Below are 22,198 nucleotides of genomic sequence, written 5' to 3' on the forward strand. Positions count from 1 at the left end.
AAAGAGGTAGCGAAAAATAGAGGAAGCAAAAAAGAAAGCCAAAACAGAAAGGCGAAGAAGTTAGCATTAGCGTTTTTCAAAGGGTGACGTGTGAGGTGTTTCCCGAAGGTCATACTTTGGCATTCACTAAGAACCCAGCAACAATAGATCTTCCTTTATTTGCTTCCTTCTTGTTTTTGGTTTTGTAGTTTCATGAATATTTAGGGGGGTATCTGCCATTCCTGACAGTTGTTGCATTCGAGCAACACGTTAGTGAAATTGTAAACAATCAAAGATTTTTAGTGATGTACTTGAACAGTTCAAAAAGTATCCTACCTGAATAATTTCTGCAGAAATTAGTGAACTTCAACGGGTGTCCTCTAGTGGGCAGGTGGAGGGTTGATTCACGCTCATGCGTGAATGTTTTCACGTCCCAAGCGAGCGTCAGTCGTGGGCGGTCAGCCGCTGTGTGGGGGACTGTATTCAGCGTTTGTCCGATTTCATCTCTCTAGAAATGACGGGAAGACTTGAACAAAAATATTACAGAAGCATTTGCGCCAATCTTGATGATACACTAGTCGAAACCATTCCCAAGGTTCAGCTGGCTTTCGGTGACCCCTCCATGGAAATTATGCACATAAGAAGTGGTACAATTGGATCATAGATGACCGCACGATGGTGGAGAGCAACTAATGTTGCTCTCCACTACTAGAAACTTGTCATCTGCATCATGACAATGCGAAAGCTCATTCCTCACATCTGGTTCAAAGTTTATTGGCAAAACACAGCACTCCTGTGGTTAGTCAGGCTCCCTACTCACCCAGAAATGTCTCCCTGTGATTTCTGTCTTATCCCGAAGCTGAAAATGCCGCTGAAAGGAACCCGAGTTGAGTGACGAGAAGACATTAAGCGAAATGCGACGGCCTAGCAGTGATACTCCATCCCAAAAACGGCATTCCGAAAATGCTTCCAACCGTGGCAGGACCTCTGGGAAAAATATGTGCGTTACCGAGGAGAGCAGTTTGGAGGGGAGTGTGGTTTCGCACTTCCAGGTAAATAAATACATTTTTTCCCGGTCGTAGGTCGAATACACTTTGAAGAACCCTCATATATAATATTCAACATCTGAAGTCCATTAGGTTCTTGTACTATTTTAGAGCTTTATTTTTAATTTGTTATCATATTTGTATTTAGAAAATGCTGTGTTAAAAAGATGAAAGTTTTTTTTTTTTTTTTGCGCAATAAATGTTTTGAAATTTTTTGTGTTTTTTTTTAATTCGGCGGTAAGTTTTCGCTTTTATGATGTCATCAGGAGCAACGCATGACGGATGATAAGTTTCTCTTTCAGAAGCAATAATTGTTTTACAAATGGCGTCCTTTGCAAACAAAGAAGACATTTGTTGTTAAAAGTTTTGGAATGTCCAAACGTGAATTTTGTTTCTGTCTACGAGTGTATTGTCTTACGAGACAACAGGACCCATCAACCAGTCAACAAGTCCAATAAAAAAAAAAAACGACAAAAGTGGTGCAACGTCACGGTGTTTGTCATATTTACACGCGTTTGCTATAACCGCTCAAATATTCAAGTGCCATGAATTCACCATGACCTTGCGTTTTTAAAATGTGCTGGTGTTTTTAGGTCTCCTATAGTACCCGAGAAGATAAGAACGTGCTTTGGCTTGGCGTGCATGCGTGGGGCTAAGGAGGCGCTCAGGCCTTATCAAAGGCAGTAATCTCACTTAAAAGGCAAAACAACTTATCCACTTTCCTGAACTTTTCACGCTGCGAGGGACTGTTGTTGCTGACAGAAGGAAAACTATAGTGAGCGTCTATATTCGCTCCCTATATAGTATAAACAAACTCAACTTTGCGGCGTCACGGCACAGCGGTGGTGCCGCTGTCGGCACTGCACACGTGCAGACGCTTCGCTCCACGGGAATCCGGTATCTGCGCAAGCGCACTTCCTACACCTCACGTGGACAACCGCTGACTTGTTTGCAAAAATCTGTTTGTCTGTAGACGCTGACTGCGCTCTTGAGGGAAAACAAAGCATAGTGAAAAAGCGAAGGAAACTTATGTCCTTCCGCCTGTAGGCTTGCACATGCAGGGTACAGACATAAACGGTGCTTTGAATGTCTCTTAACAACGTATATCCGACTCTAAAACTCATATTCCATAACCATGACTCCTCGACGACACAAGCTTGGAAATGAGAAACAAAAGGGCGACTCTCACGAGCCGTTGACACGGAAATAAGGGCCACGTGACTTGAGTGGACGAGTGACTGTCGCGGTTCCGTCTAGCAACCCAGAAAAACACAAAGAGACGACGATACTCTAAGCGTAGTCGTCCAGTGACTCTGGTGGCAACGACGAGACTCAGAATGATTTCAGAGGACTTATTCTTTGTTTTCTATTTTACAACCAGGACTGACCTGCTAAGTCATTTTATTGTATGTTTATTATAAATATGGGTTCTGATTTTGTTCCTTATTTAGATACAGTTCTATAGCACTTATGTGTATGTCTTGACCTTGAAGTTTCACACCTATGTTGCACGCAATTTTCTTGCATATTACGTCCTTTCCGGCTAAATTCCCAGTTTGGACTGGCGGTATATTCATATATATAATTATATAAATACTACAGTCATGTTGTCACTCGGTGACGCAAGCGAAATTCTCGTACGCTTCTCACGATCCCTATACGCTTTCCCAAATGTAAAAAGGGCTGGGAAGCCGATATTGAGTGAGGAGGGTCAGGGAGATTCCGTGATGGAATGCGCTGACCACGCAGGGGGCGCGTGCTTTCCTACCTGCTTGCGACAGCAACTCGGCCTCAACAAGAAAGGCAAGTTTTGCGAAACCCAGATTGGAGGGTCAAGATGAAGCCCCCCCCCTCCCCCTCCCCACCCCCGATGCCCGCTAATTGGATTACGAACGGAGAGCATCATTCGGAGTCGCGTGATTCAGAGTAGCTGCGTCGTGGAAAAGCACGGTCCGTGATTCGCAGACTGATTATTCGTGGATGTATATGTACGTGACTGCCCGTGTGTGTGCGTATTTATGTGTGTGTGTTTACGTGCGGTGTGCGTGCGTGCGCGCGTGTGATAGTTTTATCTTGAATCATAAGAGGTTTAGGAGATCCCTTTGATGTGCGTACTCTGGAACGTGACAAAAAAGTTCCGTACAAGGAGCGTTGAATAAGTTGTAGAACTTACCCGGCTCGGAAGGAGAACATGGTGTTTGTCAGTGTAATAACGTTTGCATTTTTTGTTGGGTTGCAAGCGTACTTTCTTTGTTCAAACATCGAACTTCGTCTTTTCATGTCCTCTTATAAAATTTTAACCACCAAAAACGCCTTTACAGAAATAGAACTTCTGAGGCCTTACACCACAATATAAAGGGGGCTTCAATATTTCCATGGATATGGAATCACCCGAAGTTTGAGTCCTCCGTCTTGCGCTCCGGAGGAGGTCTGCACTGTAAAAGGTGCCCGTATATCCACACGCTAAGAAAGAAAAAAAAAAAAAAGAAGCCTGCGAGCTTGCTTTTCCGCAGAACATGAGCCAAAAAACGACAGCGTAGAATAGAAGGATCCTAGCGAACGAAAAAAAAACTCATATGCTCAGATGGGGAAAAAAAATTGCGTTGTGAGCAGCGACAATGTGCAAGTGAAAAATCAAGCTCATTGTCCAGGAGCATATCGTATTTTTTAATCGTATTCTTAGCTTCGTTCTTTAATGGGATCATTCTATTGTTCACTGGAACTCGTTGCCTCATGTTCACTAGGAAAGCACTCACTATTTCTAGAATGTCTATAATGCCCCCCCCCCCCCCCCTCAAAAAAAAAATCTACTTATCACCGAACTTTTGTTCTCCACCCAAATGCAGCGCTATAGCGATCGCGAACAGATACCAGACTTTTATAACTAACCGATATCTCATTCAAAAGTTATGCGAATATATGATCATTTCAGTTTTGCATCCGTTTTCGGTAACCGGCGCCCATTCAGCTCCATGTATTCGAGAGCGTCGTCGGTTTTCATTTCACCATTGAACAGTTCAGAAAATCCCGTATAAATTTTGAATAACGTGACGGTTAGTTCTGGAACTTTGGCATCTGTTTCCGACCGCTATAGCGATACAATTCTCGGCAACTGAAGAGGGTCCATAACACGCTTTGAGCTGAAAATAAAACTTGCGATGTAGAACTGAGCATGCTTTTTTTAAGTGCTCACGTGATGAGCGTAAGGCGGCTGACTTCATTTTTTAGTTTCCTAAGATATCTGCAGCCACAATCAGTCACCCATAGATTACGGCGATTGGCTGTCTGAGTGGTCTGAGGGACGCAGACCAGCGAGCCTTATTCAGAATCCGTGTGTGGTACATAACTCGGCGTCAGATCGAACACGTTATGTTCAGATCTCACATCCTGGGACACACTAAGTACGCCAAGAGCTTGCCAGAGAGTATACACTCATCGGACAGCTTTAGAAAGCGTAAGGCGTGGCTTACAACGTCCAAGCTTTGTGATTGGTCCTTGGGCGTTCTCGTCGGCTCATACAGCAATCTCATTGGCTGTAGAGAGATAATGAGATGCCTTGGACTCGCCACGCCCGGCTTTTCTTAAGTTGTCAGTAACTCTATGCGGAAAGCAAGTTCGTCCGCTTCTTTTGCAGGGGCTGTGATGACGTCAGAACGCCGAGCTGCGATTGGTTCTGAGTGAAGGATAGTGGGTAGACCACAAGGCGGCTTGCTTTGAGGTCTGGCCGTTACCCTTCAACCAGAGCCAATCAGAGCTCGGTGTCTTTCTGACGTCACGTAAGAAGCAGACGACTTTCTCCCTGCATGAAGAAAACTTGAGAGGCGACAAACATATGCGTAATATTTCTTAAAAGGAAGCTGCAATTCAGTGTAGTGCGAAATGTGCCCGGTAAGCTTGGTTAAACATCTACTGCCACGTATAATTTGGTATATATTTTGCGTATGATTTTGCTAACTTATCGCAGGCAGATATTAAAAACGATCCTCTCACTTAACAAAAATGTTTTTATTTAAATATTTTTGTTTCCTCTCAGTGGAGGTCAAATGTTTTCCAAAATTCTAAACTTATTCAAATATGTCTGTAAAAGAAAACTGAGATACAGTTTAGTCGATCTGGTGGAAGCATTTGTTGAATTGCCCGACACTGAGGTGAAAAAAAAAACAACTAAATAAACCTTGGAAGCGGAATTAAAAAAAACGCTGCTCTGCATTTTTTTTAAATATATTTTCGCCTCGTATTGTTTTTTTTTTTTTTTTACTGCCAAGTTTTTGTTTGTTTTTTGTCTTTGCGGGGTAGGTTTACGACAAAAATCCCTAATACGGGGTTACATTTGAACTAATACCACGTCTATTGCGTGTGTTTCTCTTCACACAAGTCCAACAAGGTAACAAGTCTTTCATTCCGTAAAACGGCTTCTCCCCAATAAAGTAACAAAGTGTATGTCTTGGTTCCTTGAAACTAACGCTGCTGCACGGACTCAGCTAAATTACAAAACAAAAAGAGAAAACCATTACTGCAACGACAATGCAGTTAGTGTGCAGGCAAGCTGGTGGAAGCTTACCATAGTACTATTACCCCAAAATTAAAACAGAAGCACAAAGAAAAACAAGAAAACAGGAGACGTTGTCTTCTCTATTTCCTTTTTCTACCACTGTCAACTTTTCCTTCTTTCGGCCACATTCTTGTATCAATATCACTACGGTAAACTCTATCATAAGTTCAGTGTATTCTTCAGTGGCGTAGGAAGTATCTCGAAATTACGTGACAATTGTTTCGTGCAAAATAGATCCGCTTACCCTTTTTCAAGATTTAAGAAGTACCATGTTACAATAATAATGTAAAAAATTGGTTTCGCTCTATTGGAAGTGAGCACACTAAATTAACAATAGTACATGTATCGGACACCATAGCCAGCGACAGCCTTAAAAAGCGCAGAACCATTGGCATCTTTTTATCGCTCCGCAGCAAATTAAAGTGTGACAATAGCTGATAAGAAAGCGAAGAATGAATCTTGATGCAAGAAGCGTGCAAGTATTGAGCCACGCTCAGCATTTTTTCTTTTTTTTTTATATTGTCAGTGTCTATGGCAGAGCATCGAATTTCTGCGCATGCGCGGCGGGTAAACGCGCCTAGATTACAAAGAATAATGTACTATACATTGTGCTAACGATACATCCTGGCAAACTAAAGATCAACTTACTAAGTTCCACTAAGTAGACATCTAGAATTTGTTTGTTCGTGTTTTTTGTATTCATCTTAACCCACCAGCTGTGCGCATAACCTTGGTAAACAATCAAAGGTACAAATTAAAAGAATTATTTCTGCTCTGACGTTGTGACACAGTTTAAGAAGCTTGGCCCAGCGGCAGCTATAGTCGGTGCTACGTTAAGAGCATGCAGAAAGCTTCCTCGACAACTTTCCACTATAGCAGAGCGAACGCTAAAGAGGAGGTCGCCCACTCTCCAGCGTTCTATCTGCTAAAGTGGAAAAGGGGGGGGGGGGGGGGGATTAGCTTCACTCCTAAAAGGCGGGGGGGGGGGGGGGGGGCGGCATGTGCTTTTTGAGTAAAAACATCTTTGAAACGTCAATCTTTCGAAAATAATGGTTTTGACATCTACAGCTGTTTTGTTGTTGTTTTAAGTCTATCAGGTTTCTAATTTTGTGAATGAATATTGGCGCTAAAAGTCAATTTAGAATATTTATGCGGGCTAAACGTGGATTGAGGTTGACTGTAAACGCCGATTTCACAAACAAAGAAAAAAAGGAATTCCTTGCAACTTTGCAGAATGAATATTTCACTACATGGGGGAGGTAGGAATATTACTTTTTTGCAACACGTAGCTCAATGCGCGAAGTACACAATGTTGAGAGCATACCTTTTTATTGCAGGTCTAGAAAATTTTTCATCGTATATTTCATTTCATTACTTCGTGGCCGCACGTTTTGCACTGATCATGTCATAAAATCGTGAATAATAAGATACTTTGAAAAGTACTCCCAACATTGTATTTTTCATACATTCTAGTACCTAGCCACCCGTTAAAGGGAATCTTTTGTGTTGAGGTATTTCTCCACGAAACAAAGACAGACCAGTTTTAATTATTTTAAAGACTAATCTACTCACTGAAAAGATAATATAATAATATATAAAATCAGCAACAAAAGAAACTGAAGAAGCTTGGGCAGTTTCATCTGGTTTGGTCAGAAAAAAAAAAAAGTTCTAAAACCAGTTTTTTTCCTTAAAGTGTCACTGGCTATAGATCACAAGGTCGTAGTGCTTGATTTTTTACGCCACCTAGCAGAAGCCACTGCAGGACAATATTTAAACACGAGTGCTGTGTCAATGTTTTGCTGCGAATCGTGTTAAAAAAAATAATGGGGAGACGTGTCTTGGCGTACCACTAACGCAGCCCGCATTATCGATCTCCGCCTCCCGCTGGGTTCTACCAGGTGCTGTTTGGTCGTAGGTCACCAAATCACTCTTCGTCACATATGTTTTGTCACAAGCTCTGACACCCGCAATTAATCGATTCGTACAATACACGCACTGCTAAATTCAGTTTCCGATTCATGTTGAGCCATCCCATTTCATGAGTGTGACATGTTGTCTCCCAACATAAATATCATAGTTGACGTCCTCGAGTAACAAAAGCGTGACCTCCCCGCTCCCCCCCGCCTCCCTCCCCCTTTTCCACAAAACTTTAAAAATAGATTTCGCATTGTTGAACGCTCATTCTCCGGGCAAATGTAGCACTACCAATTCAATCCAGATGACAATGTTTCAGAACTATCACTTATTTAATTCAAAATTTATAGGTGATTTTCTGCAATTTTCAATGCGAAAATTGTGACCGTTTTCACCCGTTTTCCGTAAATGAGGCCATTCACCTTCGTGTATTGGAGAGCTCCGCCGGCCGCTGTTTTCCAATTTAACGTTTAAAAAAATCAGTTATATATTTTGACTACATTGTTAGTTCTGAAACTTTGGTATCTGATTCGGACCGTTGGCGCTACAATTGTGCGCAAAAAAAAAAAAAAGCGTTCGCCAATGCGTAAATATTTTTTGCGAAAAAAAACTGTGTTTGTAATTGTTAAGACCATGTACTTCAAGCAAGCGTAAAACAACAACGTAAAAAACACGCTCTTGACCCTAACCGTGCCAAATTCAACTGACTCTGGTGCGGTCCCTGACGTGTCAAAGTCCCATGATGTCTCTTTGTCTCCCTTTTAATGCGTTAGGATCAGAACGCTCGTTTTAACAAAAACCCGCTGGTGCCTTTCGTTTGTCAGCACCGGGGAGGAAGGGAGAAGGAGGGGGAGAGGGCGACGGGTGTGACGCTCCCATTGGTCCTAAGTGCTCACGTCAGCACGAGTCAACGTCTCCCTATCTACCCGGCAATGACAAACTGACAGACACCACTGGGTTTTCGTCAAAAGAGCGTCGCACAGCTGGCGCGGAGCAAGATGGAGCAAGAGAGGAAGAGGCGCCACGGCGGGGTGGAAGGTGGGCGTACTCAGTTGCCGTTCTGCCATCGCCGGTTCTTCTTCGCTCTGTGTTCCCGTTGTAGCTGTGCGTGGGCTGTGATGTGTGTGTGTAGTCAAAACAATGAATGCGCTTCCTCCCACGAGTGATATGGATGTGGTTCTTTCCACAAGCGATATGCGAGGGCGCTGGCGTACTCTGACGGGGAGAGTACAGAAAAAGGTTGGAAACAATTGCAGGAAGATCTATTGGGAGATTCTTAGAAAATCTGTTAGCATGAGCCTTGGGACACGTCACACACGTCCCCTTATGTAATTGCTAACACTGACCCCGTAATCAGGCTAAAAAGAGGCAGCAAAAAATAGAGGAAGCAAATGAGAAAGCCAAAACAGAAAAGTGAACGTGTCAGCGTTAGCGATTCCCAAAGGGGGACATCTGTGACGTTTGTCAAAGGTTGTGCTAACCCATTCGCTATAAATGAACCAAAGGATTTTCCTGTAATTTTTTATTTGTGTCAGTCTAGAGACCAAGACGTTGCTTCTTCACTGATTAGCCTCCGTTCTGTCAATTTTTATACACAACTCACCATCGCTCAAACTCACGCATGCGGTACTGGGGAAGGAGTATGTCCCGAAAAACGAGTTTAACAGAGGATGCAAGACCAAGTTCGAAAACCGGTTTCCGCTACGGGAAGACGCTCGAGAAATGTCGATAGCGCTGACGTCGACGCTGCGTCATTGCATGGTGCGTGCGTCTATCGCATTGTTATTTGTTTTTCTTTTATTCCTTCCTTTTTGTATTTTTCTGCCTCGCTTCCATATTTCTTCTTTTTTTTTTTTTTTCCTAGCCGTTTGTCGGCTCCCTGCAGTCTGCCCCTCCCTACACTTTCTCGAAACGAGGACATTAAAGCTTCGTTACCGGCCCGCGATACATCTAAGCTTGACGCCCCGAAGTTTTATTTTTCTTTCCTTCATTTTCTTTGTGCCGGATCGAATTTGCCTCTTTTTGTAACAAACAAACTTTTCTAGTTGTACAAACTATTTTTTTTTTCACCTTGATTGTTGTTTGTATATGTGACTTTCATTTACCTTTTTTATCACGGAAACGAAACCGGCGTTAGATGGGTCTGATTTCGTCTTGCCGATTTTCTGCTTTTCATTTCTTTCTCACCCTCTCTCTTTCTTCGCCTTGTTAGCTGTATCGGCTTACGCGACACTTTGGCTTTTCGCCGACTAAACATTTTTTTTTTTTTTTGCATCTGCCACTTGTTTGTCTAGTCCCTTTTGGCCGCTTATAAGAAACGCTGAGCCCACATTTAATATCACCGGGAGTCGAATAAGCGCATCGTATCGACCTTGTATCCACTTCTTTACGGTCGCCTTTGTATTGTCTTAGCGACACCGCGGGGATAACGGCGTTCACCTGTCTAGATGCACATATCAAAAACCAAACACTTTTCTCCAGACTTTTTTTATTTTATTTCTTAATTTTTATTTTAATTTCTTAAGGAAGCACATGGCCAAGAAACCGGTTTTTTTTTTTTTTTTTTTGCTAAAAACAAAGCAATAACTTTTGAGAATGTTATGTTTGGGTCTATTAAGGCCTAAAGAATATCTGCACAAAGTTCCATTCGTTCTCTTTGTATAGTTAACTCTCAGTCAATTATTTTAAGTCTCTGGATGCTGTTTAAAATATACAAACCAGAAAAGTTTGTGTGCATTTTTGTCCGTTCTATTTTTAGAAAATAAATCAAAATTTATTCAATATATTACTTCATAATCAACACTTAAAAAAATTTAACAAAAACTCTCTGAACGTCGTAGTCTTTAAGCACCTCCCTCGTGACTACATTCGCTATCAACGTAAAGTTGCAAAAATGGAAGTAACAAGCTGGTTACTATCATAACAGCTCTGTAAGTGGTTCAGAAACATTATTTTTTTACTCACTGCGCCGAGCACGTCCACTTTTCTTTTTTTTACATTCAATTTATGTTTTATTTTGTTCGTTACAACATAACTCGTTTTATTTTTTATTTTTTTCTGGTTGTCTCTTCTTATTTCGCCACCTCACTCTTCTTCGTCTTAGAATGTTGATCAATCAACGCCATCTGCCCAACACAGCTGTTGCCGCTTTGGCGGTTTGGTCCTTACATAGACGTTCTTCCCCCTCTTCTGCGACAGGTCAGCGCATCAATAACCGCCGGGCCCTGCTTCGGAACCGGTGATTCCACCTTCACGTTTGCTGTCATTAACACTTCTGCGATTTCCTCATCCCATTCGTTGGTTTCTGCTAGCTGTCAGTAGGGGTGGGGTGACTGGACATCGTCTTAAACTGCTCTGGTCAGCGTCCTATACTACCCAAGCTTCCGAGTGCCTCCAAAGTATGGCAACACAAAAGGTCAAAAGATACGCTGAGAGAACTTTAGATGACCTATAGACAACGCTACCGATTGTCGCGACCCTGCTGGTTGCGTGTGGAAGCGAAGCAATGCAGAGAGGATTCTTGGACGTCAAAGCGCCGTGTTCTGATCGGAGGATAGTGGGTAAACAAAAATGCTAATAGCTTTTTTTTGCTTATTATATTTTTTTTAAATAAAGGCGAGACGGACCGTCTTCTGCTCCTCACGCAGAGGAAACAGCGACGCCACGCTCAGGCGTTCGAACGCCGAAAGCCGGTGTCGTCTGCAGCCGGTCCTATACCTTTTCTGTGGCTTTCGGAAATCACCGGTTCTCTGTAAATTAGTACTCGGCCTTTGATAAAATGGAGAAAAGAAATACCGCTAAGGGGACGATGGTTTTGTTGACAGCTACAAGACCTGTTTCCACAGACGAAGTAAAACCACCAGTCGGTGTTACTTCACAGTTATAGTAGAAGTGTGTCGACACAGGTTGAACCGAGCTGCTTTTAAGTATTGCCCGGTGCGATATGTGCGTACGATGTATGTTAGCGCGTTAGTTAACACCGATACTACAGCACAGACGTATACAGAAGAACCTGGTTTTGCGCACGACATCTATTTTATAACGTGACCACGGTAAGACCTCACCCATGGATTAAACCATCCGAAGTTCTTCGGGAAAGGACGCGGTCCCAACGCATAGCCAGGTAATGTACGACTTTCGGCATATTCGCAGTGCCGTCGTGGCGGCACGCGGAGCGCAAGTTTGTTTGCTTCATGCACAGGGGTTGCGATGATGTGAGAAGGCCGTGCTCTTATTGACTGATTAAAAACAAATGGTGGGTAGACCTCAAGGCATCTACCATTGAGGTCCACCCACTATCCTTCCATTCAAAGCCCATCAGAGCTCGGCCATGCTCTGCCGTCACCGCAACTCCTGCGAATGAAACAGACCCCGACTCGCTCTCCACATAAACTAATACCATTTGCGAGACAAAACCTGCACCTTTCCTTTTTCCATGTCATCACTGATGGATGCTCAGAGCGAGTGCATTGCTCTAGCGCGCGGCAGTGCAAAGGTCTTTGTCTTTGCCGGGTACCCTCGTCGAGCTTCTGCATTTTCGCCGCTAGGGGCGGGTCGGGGATCTACTAATGATGACGTAGTGTTATGCGGGTCTTGTCTTCTAAAGGGTGTTTCAGTGAGACATATTGTCTCATTCAGGTGGCGCTGACGTGTGGGTCTTCCAGTAACAAGTATTAACCTGATATATTCTAAATTATATATCGGCATTACGCGAGAAGCCATAGAGGTAAAATAAACTTTTCTCTGCGTGTCGATAAAGCTAAGTTCATAAAGAAATGCGCTCGTTTTGTGAATAAAAACATAAGACTGAAATACGCAAGGAAACATGATGTCCTCTCCTAAGGGGTCCATAGGGCTGACAGTGAATTCTTAAACTATGAAGGCTGACAGTGGGGATGATATATCAGCTTTAAAAAAGAATTGTTCTCTGGCTGTTTTCTAAAGGTTTATTAAACGAGGCTAGAAGTCATTCTAGACCGCTCAATTAATTTGCATTTGAGCACATTGTGATATAAAACATCCAGAACTCACGCGTGTTCATTTTTTATACTTTTTTTCTGCACTCGAACGACAATATGACCTTGCGCAGTAAGTGCGGCCGGACGACTTGGGCTTCTTGCTCCCAAAACATTGGCATCATCTTCGCACTTATGAACTATGAGAGGCCGAGCGTCCAAGAACGGTAGACGATATGGTGAAAGAGTAGGGGATGACTTCCTTCTATATACCACCATATATGCGGCAGTGACTCCCCAACATTTTCCATTGTCTCCATGATAAATGGAATCCTATCGCGACGGGCGCACCAGCCGCACCCACCCCGAAGTCCACGTCAGACCCAACAAATTGCTGACCCCAGACAGAAAAAAAAAGAGCTAGCGAAAGAAGAAAACTGAAGACAAATAAAAAAGATCGAACCGTTCAACGCAGCGGGAGACAGCCTACTATTATTTTTCTCCCTCGTTTAACCGGTATGTTTTATTATCGCGTCTCTTTTTTTTTCCCCGTTACTTACTTTTGACTTTGGCCTTGGCTCTTAATTTTGGCTTTGGCTTTAGCTCTTAGTTTTGTATTTGGCTTCCTCCGTGGTGTGCGTTTGTTCTATTGTCCTCGCCATTATTGGATGTGCCGGTTCAAGCGCGAAGACAGCCGCGGTCTAAAAAAAAATGCTGGTGGGGAGTGCGCGAGAGACGCTTCATGGTCCTGACCTTGGCGTGCAAGCGTTTAAAATTCCTTTTAGTGAAAACTGACTGGTTTTAGTGTATAAACGTGATGAAAGCTCTAAAATGGGAATTCTGTAGAACTCTGAAAGTTCACGCTTGGTTTTCAAACCGGTTCAGTTCTGTCAGCATTATGCGCACTCGAGTTTCAAAAGGAAATCCAAACCGCGCCAATTCTTTCGAGTTAATGTGACTTGGTGGTGTGCCCAGTTGTTTTGCGCGCAGCGGCTACTAACAGATACAAAATAGTGACGGCATGAAGCACGGGACCCCTCTCGACACCCGAGGTAACTCCGGTCTCATTACACCTCCCATTTAGCCCTCCATAACATGGATCGCACCTTTTTTTCTACGAGCTCTAGTTGGGTGAATGAACAGATGAATAATTGACGCGTCTGAAATCCTCTGCGTCAGTCGGCAGCCTATAGGCTACCTAGCTAGGGTTTACTTCTTACTGTTAAGACATAAATTTATGTATATAACACGTTTGGCGTTTGGTAGGAGAAGCTTTCGCTGTGTGAATAAAACGCATATTACACAGCTCGGCGCTAACTCACAAACTCCCAACAGTTCGCTAGCTTTTGTCGCATTTAATTCTTCTCATAAGCCTGGGGAGTACATAAGTGTGCAGTGCGTGCAACGCATCTCAAACCACCCGAAGTATTTTATAACAAAGCAAAAAAGAATTCTCACTCACGCAGAATTCATGCACGAGACATTCAGTGATTTCCTGTTTTATGAGAATAATAGAGAAGTTTACATTTTTTTCTCAAGAACATACCCCTATTTAATAACGTCATCTAGCCATCCCCACTTGAATAGTTCGAGGCTTACTTTTTGTTGCTCTGATACGTGATCTTTATTAAAAGCAGTTTCACGTACAGAGTTAAGTACTATAACCAAAGCCGACAAATAAACTACTCTTCAAAGTAACGACCCTTTAGCCACCTTGGTGCATATTGTTTGTTCCCAGTCATCTAAAGCTCTATCTAGAGTTGCGGGAAACGTTTTTTTAAGCACCAGAAATCATTACAAAAAAGCAGTTCGCGATAAAGCAAAACGGTATTACCTGAGCTACGCGACGCCACTACCAAAGCTCAGGAAATGACATTTCTAGATCGTTACGATCGCCCATTGCACCCACTCTTCAGTGTGCACCAAAATGGCGGCGACCGCAAGAACATCGGGGTATAAAGTGCCGATACTCTGAGAGCACATTTGGTGGTTCGCGTACCAATAACTGAAGTAATTTTAATTTTTTTTTTTTTTTTTAAATTCTAGACATATTTTTGATTTCAAGTGTGAATCAGCGAATCAACGCTGAACCTGCTGCTCTTTCCAGTGTTTGTGAGAGCGTGTAACTCTGTATGCGCCTTGCTACTCTTACCATTGGAAACAAAATCTGAATACCGCCACGGTAGAATTTGGGTATAGAACTTGTATACGCGCTCGCCGGCGACATTGTTTCCTGGGATGTGTGTGTGTGTGTGTGTGTGCCTGGGGGGAGGGAAAGGTAGGATATTTCGGTTCATAACTATCTTGGCTTGTCTCGGCTTTGTTTTCAAGGGTGTGTGCGTGTGTGGGGGCGGGGGTAATATATTTTGGTTAATAACTATCCCGGTTTGTATTGACGGCAATGCCCACCAGATGTATCGCGTATTTATTTTGCTGTGGGAACTGACTTCATTTAGGCTGATTGATGTTACGCATATACAAAGATCAAGAAGTTCATACTGCGTTCCTGACCATGTCCGCAGTCCAGAGACACGGACATTGCAAAGGGAGTGACAACATCTTTATAAAAGCTATCTTTAAGCGTTTAAAAAAGAAAGGAGCCATCAGAAAAAAAATAGCATTCTACTCTTATTGCGACCTTTCTGGTGCGCGCCGACCTGACAACGCCAGTTCTCAGAAAAAAACACTCTCGACTCATTGCTCTTTTTTTTTTGCCTCTCTTAAAAAAAAATACAAGAAAAATATCTATATAAAAACACAGGAACTTCGTTTATTAGTTTGCCACATTTCACGCCTTGGTGTCTTTGTTCGACATTTCTGCCGATATTGTCCTGTCGTCCGCCGGGGTCCAGAACCTCATCCCGAAAGAATCATTTGTTTAATTAAGGCGTCCTTTTCTTTATTGTTCTAAATCGTTGTTGCAACACCTTGCGTATGTCAGTGTACGCGTACCCCTGCGTCGGACAAAGCGCGATTTCCCTTTTTACTTATGCGGAAAGCAAGTTCGTCTGCTTCTTTTGCTGGGGCTGTGGTGACGTCAGAATGACGTCGAGCTCTGATTGGCTTTGATTAAAAAGATGGTGGGAAGAACTTAATGTCAGCTGCCTTGAATTTTACCCACTATCCTTCAATCAGAGCCAATCAGAGCTGGACGTTCGGACGTCGCCACAACCCCTGCAAAAGAAGCAGACGAACTTGTGCTCCACGCAGTCATCGACAGCTTAATATACGCAGGATATATCCTTGTATGTTCGCGCTTCTTGCTTCGTGATATGTTATTTTCTTATCTCTTGTTATCTTATCTCTTATATCTTATTATCTTATAAGCTAACGCAGCAATCTCATTTGCTGCCGAGCGACAATAAGATGTTCGTGACAAACGTCGCCTTTCCTTTCTTGAGTTGCCAATAACTATAGACTACTGCGAAAAATCGCTTTCTGCGCGCCGCCATCTTTATCTACACGGGTTGTGGAACGCGTTCTGTAGATTCCTTCTGCGAAAAACATCAGGCGTCGATCGTAGGCGCCTACATCCAGATGGCTCGGCGGTTTCTTTTATTATTTTCTTTTTTTTTTTTTTTTGCCTGCGTGGTTAACGACGAAAGAGTGTATGGTTCTGTTATTTCTATTTATACTAGGGCTCGAGTGTCCACGACAATAGATGGCGGCAGCCGCGCCTCCCAGTTCAAATGAGAAAGAAAGAAAACCCGAATGTGCGGCGCGTCCAGCCGTTCCCAACTACGCAAAAGCAAAACCCGTGCGCTCCAAGGCTATGTATTTTCACGGAGGGGGATGTTATCGGCTACACTTTGTTTCAGGTTAAGTCCAGACGCAACCGACGCTACTAGCTAATGGCGCCAATCAAGCAGCGTCAAAATCGCAGGCCACTAGGCCTCTTCTGTTTGTCATTCGGTCTGCGATGATAGAACGCGTACAGAAGCATGACGAACACCATTATGGTACGCTTTTGAGGCTGTCTCATTGGCGCCATCAGCTCGTAGCGTCTTCTGTGTCTGAACTTAGTATTAAACGAAGTATAGTGTAGTGTTTGGTATCAAAATATATTAACCTTTCAGGCTCGCTGTGTTTGCACTCCGTGATGGGTCATTCGGGAGGTGCACCCTATAGTGAACCTTCGATGAAAGGGTCTGACAATCGTCTTGGGGGACGTGACGACCGACTACACAATCTAAGCTCGCGGACCTCTCTGATCCGTTTCATTCATACTCTGGAGCGTAGCATAGGCTACTCACCATCACAGCCAATCCGATGCCATTCGAGTGCCACGTGGCCAGCGGGGGAGGGAAGGGGGGGGGGGGGGCATAGCAACGCGCAGAGCTCCTAGTCAGGCGATTTGTTCACAGCGCTGGATTGATTTGGGACGGCTCGTAGGATCTCCTGCGGATCGTCGTGAGATCAAACCAACAATAGTTACAGCAGAAGCTTGTTAAAGGCTCCGAGAGTATAGCATTAGCGTATAAACATCGTTATTAATATGTTCCCCCTGACCGAGGCATTCCACATTGGGCTATCATCGACGAATGGATATTGGATATTACGCAATGCGCCTCGGTCTTCGCATTGATTCCATGTGAGCTACTTGCGGCGCTTATTTCGGTCGGTTGCCCACCGTTCTCCGATGATTAGATCGGTGCAGCTATAATCGGGGAGGTTGTGGGTCTCGTGCTTAGATCCCGTGTACACGTAAGCTTTGGAACTGAAGAGCTAGCTGCTGGTATTGTTACTCACAGCTTAAGAAACTACGGGCTTGCCTTATTACGCTGAGGCTTCTTGCTTTCTAATTCGTTCTTTGGGGCTGCCAGTGCACTAATGCAACAATCTCATTGGCTGTTTACGCATAGTGAGCTGCTCAGAACCTGCAGGTGCCGCGTTTCTTAAACCGTTAGTGTCTATATGCTACGAGAAGTCCTGTGCGTCTACTTTCCGGCAAAACACTTAAAACAGCAAATCGCCGCAATCTGCGGATGGAGCTCGGCGAAAATGACGAGGTTGAAAATAGGTTTAGACCTTTGTCTATGCTGTAATGCTTAGCTTGACGTAAACCCGAAAAACGTCATACACATTTTTTTTAATGTTAGGTTCAGACATATTTGCAGCATCATCATTTGCAAACTACGGATCCCTCCGTGGTTGGCGGTAGTCTTTTTCTGTCGCAAATGCTTTGCGGGAAAGTGACCGCATCCAATTTCCGAAAGTGGGTGACTATAACATTTGAGTGTACACTGACCTATGATGAAGCTAGGTGTACTATAGCACGTGTGTTTTTTTGTTTTTTTTTCGGGGTTGTGCAGGAGGCTTCGGTGTTCGTGTTCGAGAAGCGGGTGGCAGACAAGCTGCACAAGCCGAAGCGGAAAGAGACCATCACGGAGATCCTCAGGTTCAGTGTGAGGCAGCTGGACCGCTTCAAGCATCCCAAATTGCTCACCCTCTACCACCCCATCGAGGAGGCCAAGTGAGCACAATGTTCGCCAGCGCACACCTCCTAGAATACAATGCCGTAGTGCTTCATTTCTGTCGTCACTTAGCGAAGGCCAACCTGTTGCACAGATTAGGCCGCGTCAGCGTTCGGCTCTGACTGGTGTGCAATCACTAAGAGCTTGAGTCACAGCCGAACGCTGACGCCGCACTCACCTCCAATCCGTGCTCACGCGTTGGCCTCCCTCAGGTGACGTCACAAGTTCGGTACTACGGATTTTCTGTCCGCAGTCACTGACAGCATAAGGACGGTGGGGCGTCTCTTTCGAACACTCGGCCTTCCAACACGCGCTCGTTTGCTTTCGCATTGCTTTGGCCGCTCGTGCACGATGCTCACGAGCGTAGCCTCATATATACACACAAAGCCTGGCAGTTCGACGATGGAGCGATAGAGTGCCCGGTCGCAGATTTGGAGCGCGAGGATCTGGCAGCACAGAGCATCAAAAATCCATTTCTCGGGGAACCTGGACGTCAGCGCACAGCTTTTGCCGCGTCAAGGACCCGAAACACACATGTTCGCTCTGGAGAAGTTTATTTCGGCGTCCCGCCGCAGCGGGGCGCCAGTCACGTGGCACTCCTCTCATTCGTTTTCTGCCGCTCCACCTTTTTTTCATTTCGGCGGCCGCTTCTCGTGGCGATCTGCCAGGCTTTGTAACTATGTAGGAGGCTATGTCACGAGAGGCCGAAGGGTTACCGAAGGGTGGAAGCTCTTGCTGGGAGGCCGGACGACTGGAACTAATCCATGCCGTTCGCATCCTGTCCGTAAGTGTAGTGGACGCTGTCACCACCTCGCCAACGTATCGCCTCATCCTCGATAACCGCTCTATTTCAACCCAGCACGAGCGCGAACGCGGTGTTTAAAAAGTATACGTCAAATCGCCAGATAATTGAGTTGCATACGTGAAACGTTCTAGCATGACATAACATCAATTCGCGTGACGCCAATTTCCACGCTAATTTTAGCGGGAAAATTTATTTTGCATATAGATCACGTGACACGAAGTTATGTGGCGTCATTTTCCCCTCTAAATTTAGCGGGGAAACTGAATTGGTGTTGATGCCACGTGACTTAAATTTTCCCGCTAAATCTAGCGGCGAAACTGAAGATCACGTGATGTCACAGGCCGCGGCTTCGCTAAATCCGGCTTCGCCACGGTAACATATGTGCGGCAGCATCAGTGCCACTCGATACTCTCTTGAGTATGCCGGAACTCTCTCAAGCTTTGTTTCCAAAACACGCCGTGGCGTTAACGTAGCAGCTTGGGCGAGTTGGTTGCACATGATTACACACACCACAGCGCACTATAGCAAACGACACTCACACCTTACACACGAAAAATAAAGCAAAATTCAAACAAACCGCGCTGACTGACAACTCTTTTTATATAACTTCGTCTTCTTCAACCTCTAGCACCACCGAATTTCCCAAATCACGCGCACCGATCTCCTAGATGCCTAAAAAATGTTTTCTCTTTTTCTGTCAGGTGTAAAGATGGTGTACTTATACAGTTGTTATAATTCCTGGAGTGTCGTTTGCTATAGTGCGCTGTGGTGTGTACGTGTAATCACGCCGTGGCGCTTCAATTGATTAACTGCAAAGTTACGGCCGTGCCCAATGGAATGGGACTCAATGGAGACTGACAGAGTTATCGCAGGTTGCCTACCGCAAGTGGGTCGACGTTCTCCTTAAGCGCGCCAGATTATGGGCTAGCTAAAAAATGAAAGCCGTTTACAACTACTGTAACGCCGAATTAGAGTGCAGCTCTTGAGGAGGAGGAGGAGGGAAGGGTACTGAGGGTCAAGTGTTCCCCGGTCACGTGATCTCGGGGGGGGGGGGGGGGGTCACGTGGCCCCCAGAGAATATTTTGCACTAGATTTAGCGGGGAAATTTTTACACTAGATTTAGCGGGGAAATTTTTCTGCTAGATTTAGCGGGGAAATTTTTCCGCCAAATTTAGCGGGGAAATTTACCAATAATGCACCGCGCCGTTACGCCGACGCCGACGCCGCTCAAGCCGGGAACGATCGCCTAAGAGCTGCGCTCTAAAACTGAAACCCTGTGTGGAGCTCAAGTTCGTCTACTTCTTGTACAGGGTTTGCTATGATGTCAGAACGCCGAGTTCTTATTGGCTGATTGAAATAAAAATAGTGGATAGACCTTACGACATCTAGCATTGAGGTCTGCCCACTATCCTTTCAATCAAATCCAATCAGAGGTCGGAGTCGTCCTGACGTGACCGCAACTCCTGCGCAAGAAGCAGACGATTTGCTCTCCGTATAGTCACGGACAATTCAAGCATTGCAAGGAGTGGCGAGTCCGGGCTATTTTATTATCGCTTAACATCCAGCCGGTACGACTTTAGAGAAAGGTGATGTTTTTCATTTCGACGATAAAAGTGTACTTCGTAGGAAATTTTCTGCATAGAAAAGAAGGTAACAACCGCGGGTTTGGATGATCTATGTGTTCTGGAGTTATGGAGCGCTGAAGCGACCGCGGTGGAAAGGGGCGTTTTTTCCCCACAGTCCAACGATGCATATTTCACTCGCTCTCCTCCCTTGATTTTTGCATCTACGTCATTTTCATTTGTGTGGATAACTTTGCGGGCATTATGAAGAGGTCTTAATTTCCCGAATATTTTTAGCCGCTTCACATTTTTTGAAAAAAATCGCGAAACTCACCTTTAGGTTTGATTTTTTATCAATTTTTACTGACTGCTATCTGTGACCTGCTTCAGTTATATTTATAATTTTGATGTTTTTGGAAAGCCCCAAAAAGCTCCTTAGGAATATATGGGAATTATTCAGTTGTCCGCATTATCTCGGGCAACAATATCACTAAAAGACCGTAAAAATGAAAGAATTTGCAAATTTGATAAATAGGCAAAAATATATTATATGAAAGACCTTTTGCGTCATCATACAAAATATTATTTTTCGTCCATGAATCGCAATATATATATATATATATATATATATATATATATATATATATATATATATATATATATATATATATATATATATATATATATATATATATATATACATGGCCTTTATTCAGGCCCTAATCTTGTCAAATGTGTTTTCATATTTAGCTAGAAAATCTGTCATTTTTTTTTTTTCATTTTTGGCGTCCCTGGGATTTTTTTAATATATCAGTATATGTCTCGTGCAATAAATCCCCGCCCTCGTGGTGGGCTCAGTGTGAGGCGACAAAAAACATACCAAAACAATGTAGAAAAAAAAACTGTTTTACGTATTAAAAACGTCTTGATATATCAGTTGTCGTTCAATTAAAATAACATATTGCACGCAGCTTTCACTCTACCATGCAGGAAACGTGATAAAGTTCACAGTGCCTACATCTAGCTAAAAAAGTCCCTACACCAATTTTTTCGTCGAAAAAAAAACTGATTTCCTTTTGCCTCGATTATTTGAGATGAAATCTGCCAGCGAGATTGCTGAACATACCGATTAAAACGGCGAATATGGAATCAGGAAACAAGAATTGGCAGCATAATCAGCCCACCGTTTTCTTAAGCAGTCAGAACAGATTTTTTAAATGCTCTTTTTTCCCGCGGTCCATTAACGATTGGAATAACCTGCCAAGTGACAATGTTGAAACGGCATTGTCAGAGATGCTTGTTTCAAAGGATTCAATGTTACTTCTAACTACCGTTGTGTATCACGTCTTGAATAATTCTGTTTCACCTTGTGTTTGTACTTAAAAAAATTATGTCTGTGCCCTACTATAACGCCTCTTCAGACGACGTAGGTATGCAAAGAAATAAATAAAAAAGGCTGTTGCCGACCATCTTGATTATCGTTGTAAATACAAACTAGCGGGTTTTTTTTTTTTGTTTTTCTTAGTTTTACCGGTGGAGACGAGAATTATATTTTCCTACGCATTTCACGAAAGCGTGTGTAAAAAAAAGTAGTCTTGTTATGACTCCCAGGTTTTTTTTTTTATTTATTTTTAACGCTGGAAGTTTTTACTGCGCTTTGTTTCTTGGCCAGAGTGACGAACCAAATTTGTATCGGTTTGGTGCGGTTTCGGTTCACAAAATTCGGTTCAATTCCGGTTCAGTTGCGGGGAGCTAAAACAACAGCTGAAACCTGTTTGAACCGCTGAAGCGGGAATATATTTTGCGCGTTGGTTTAGGCAATGGCACATTTTCAGCCGTGAAACAAGTAGCTATAATGTGTTTGTTTTTTTACCCTTTATACAATCCACTTTTATTTTCAAATACCAGAAA

At 43.6% G+C, this 22,198-nt stretch overlaps 1 protein-coding gene across 1 annotated transcript in view; it reads left to right on the plus strand.

Moving 5' to 3' along the window:
* LOC8034337 (SCY1-like protein 2) overlaps positions 1–22,198 on the plus strand; it is a 172,946-nt gene that overhangs the window by 46,682 nt on the left and 104,066 nt on the right. Inside the window, exon 4 of the mRNA XM_042286955.1 lies at positions 17,759–17,919. Within this exon, the coding sequence (XP_042142889.1) occupies positions 17,759–17,919 (161 nt within the window). The remainder of the gene's footprint in view (positions 1–17,758; positions 17,920–22,198) is intronic.

Source organism: Ixodes scapularis, unplaced genomic scaffold (genome assembly GCF_016920785.2).
Source record: "Ixodes scapularis isolate PalLabHiFi unplaced genomic scaffold, ASM1692078v2 PGA_scaffold8__174_contigs__length_109621045, whole genome shotgun sequence".
Lineage (NCBI taxonomy): Eukaryota > Metazoa > Arthropoda > Arachnida > Ixodida > Ixodidae > Ixodes > Ixodes scapularis.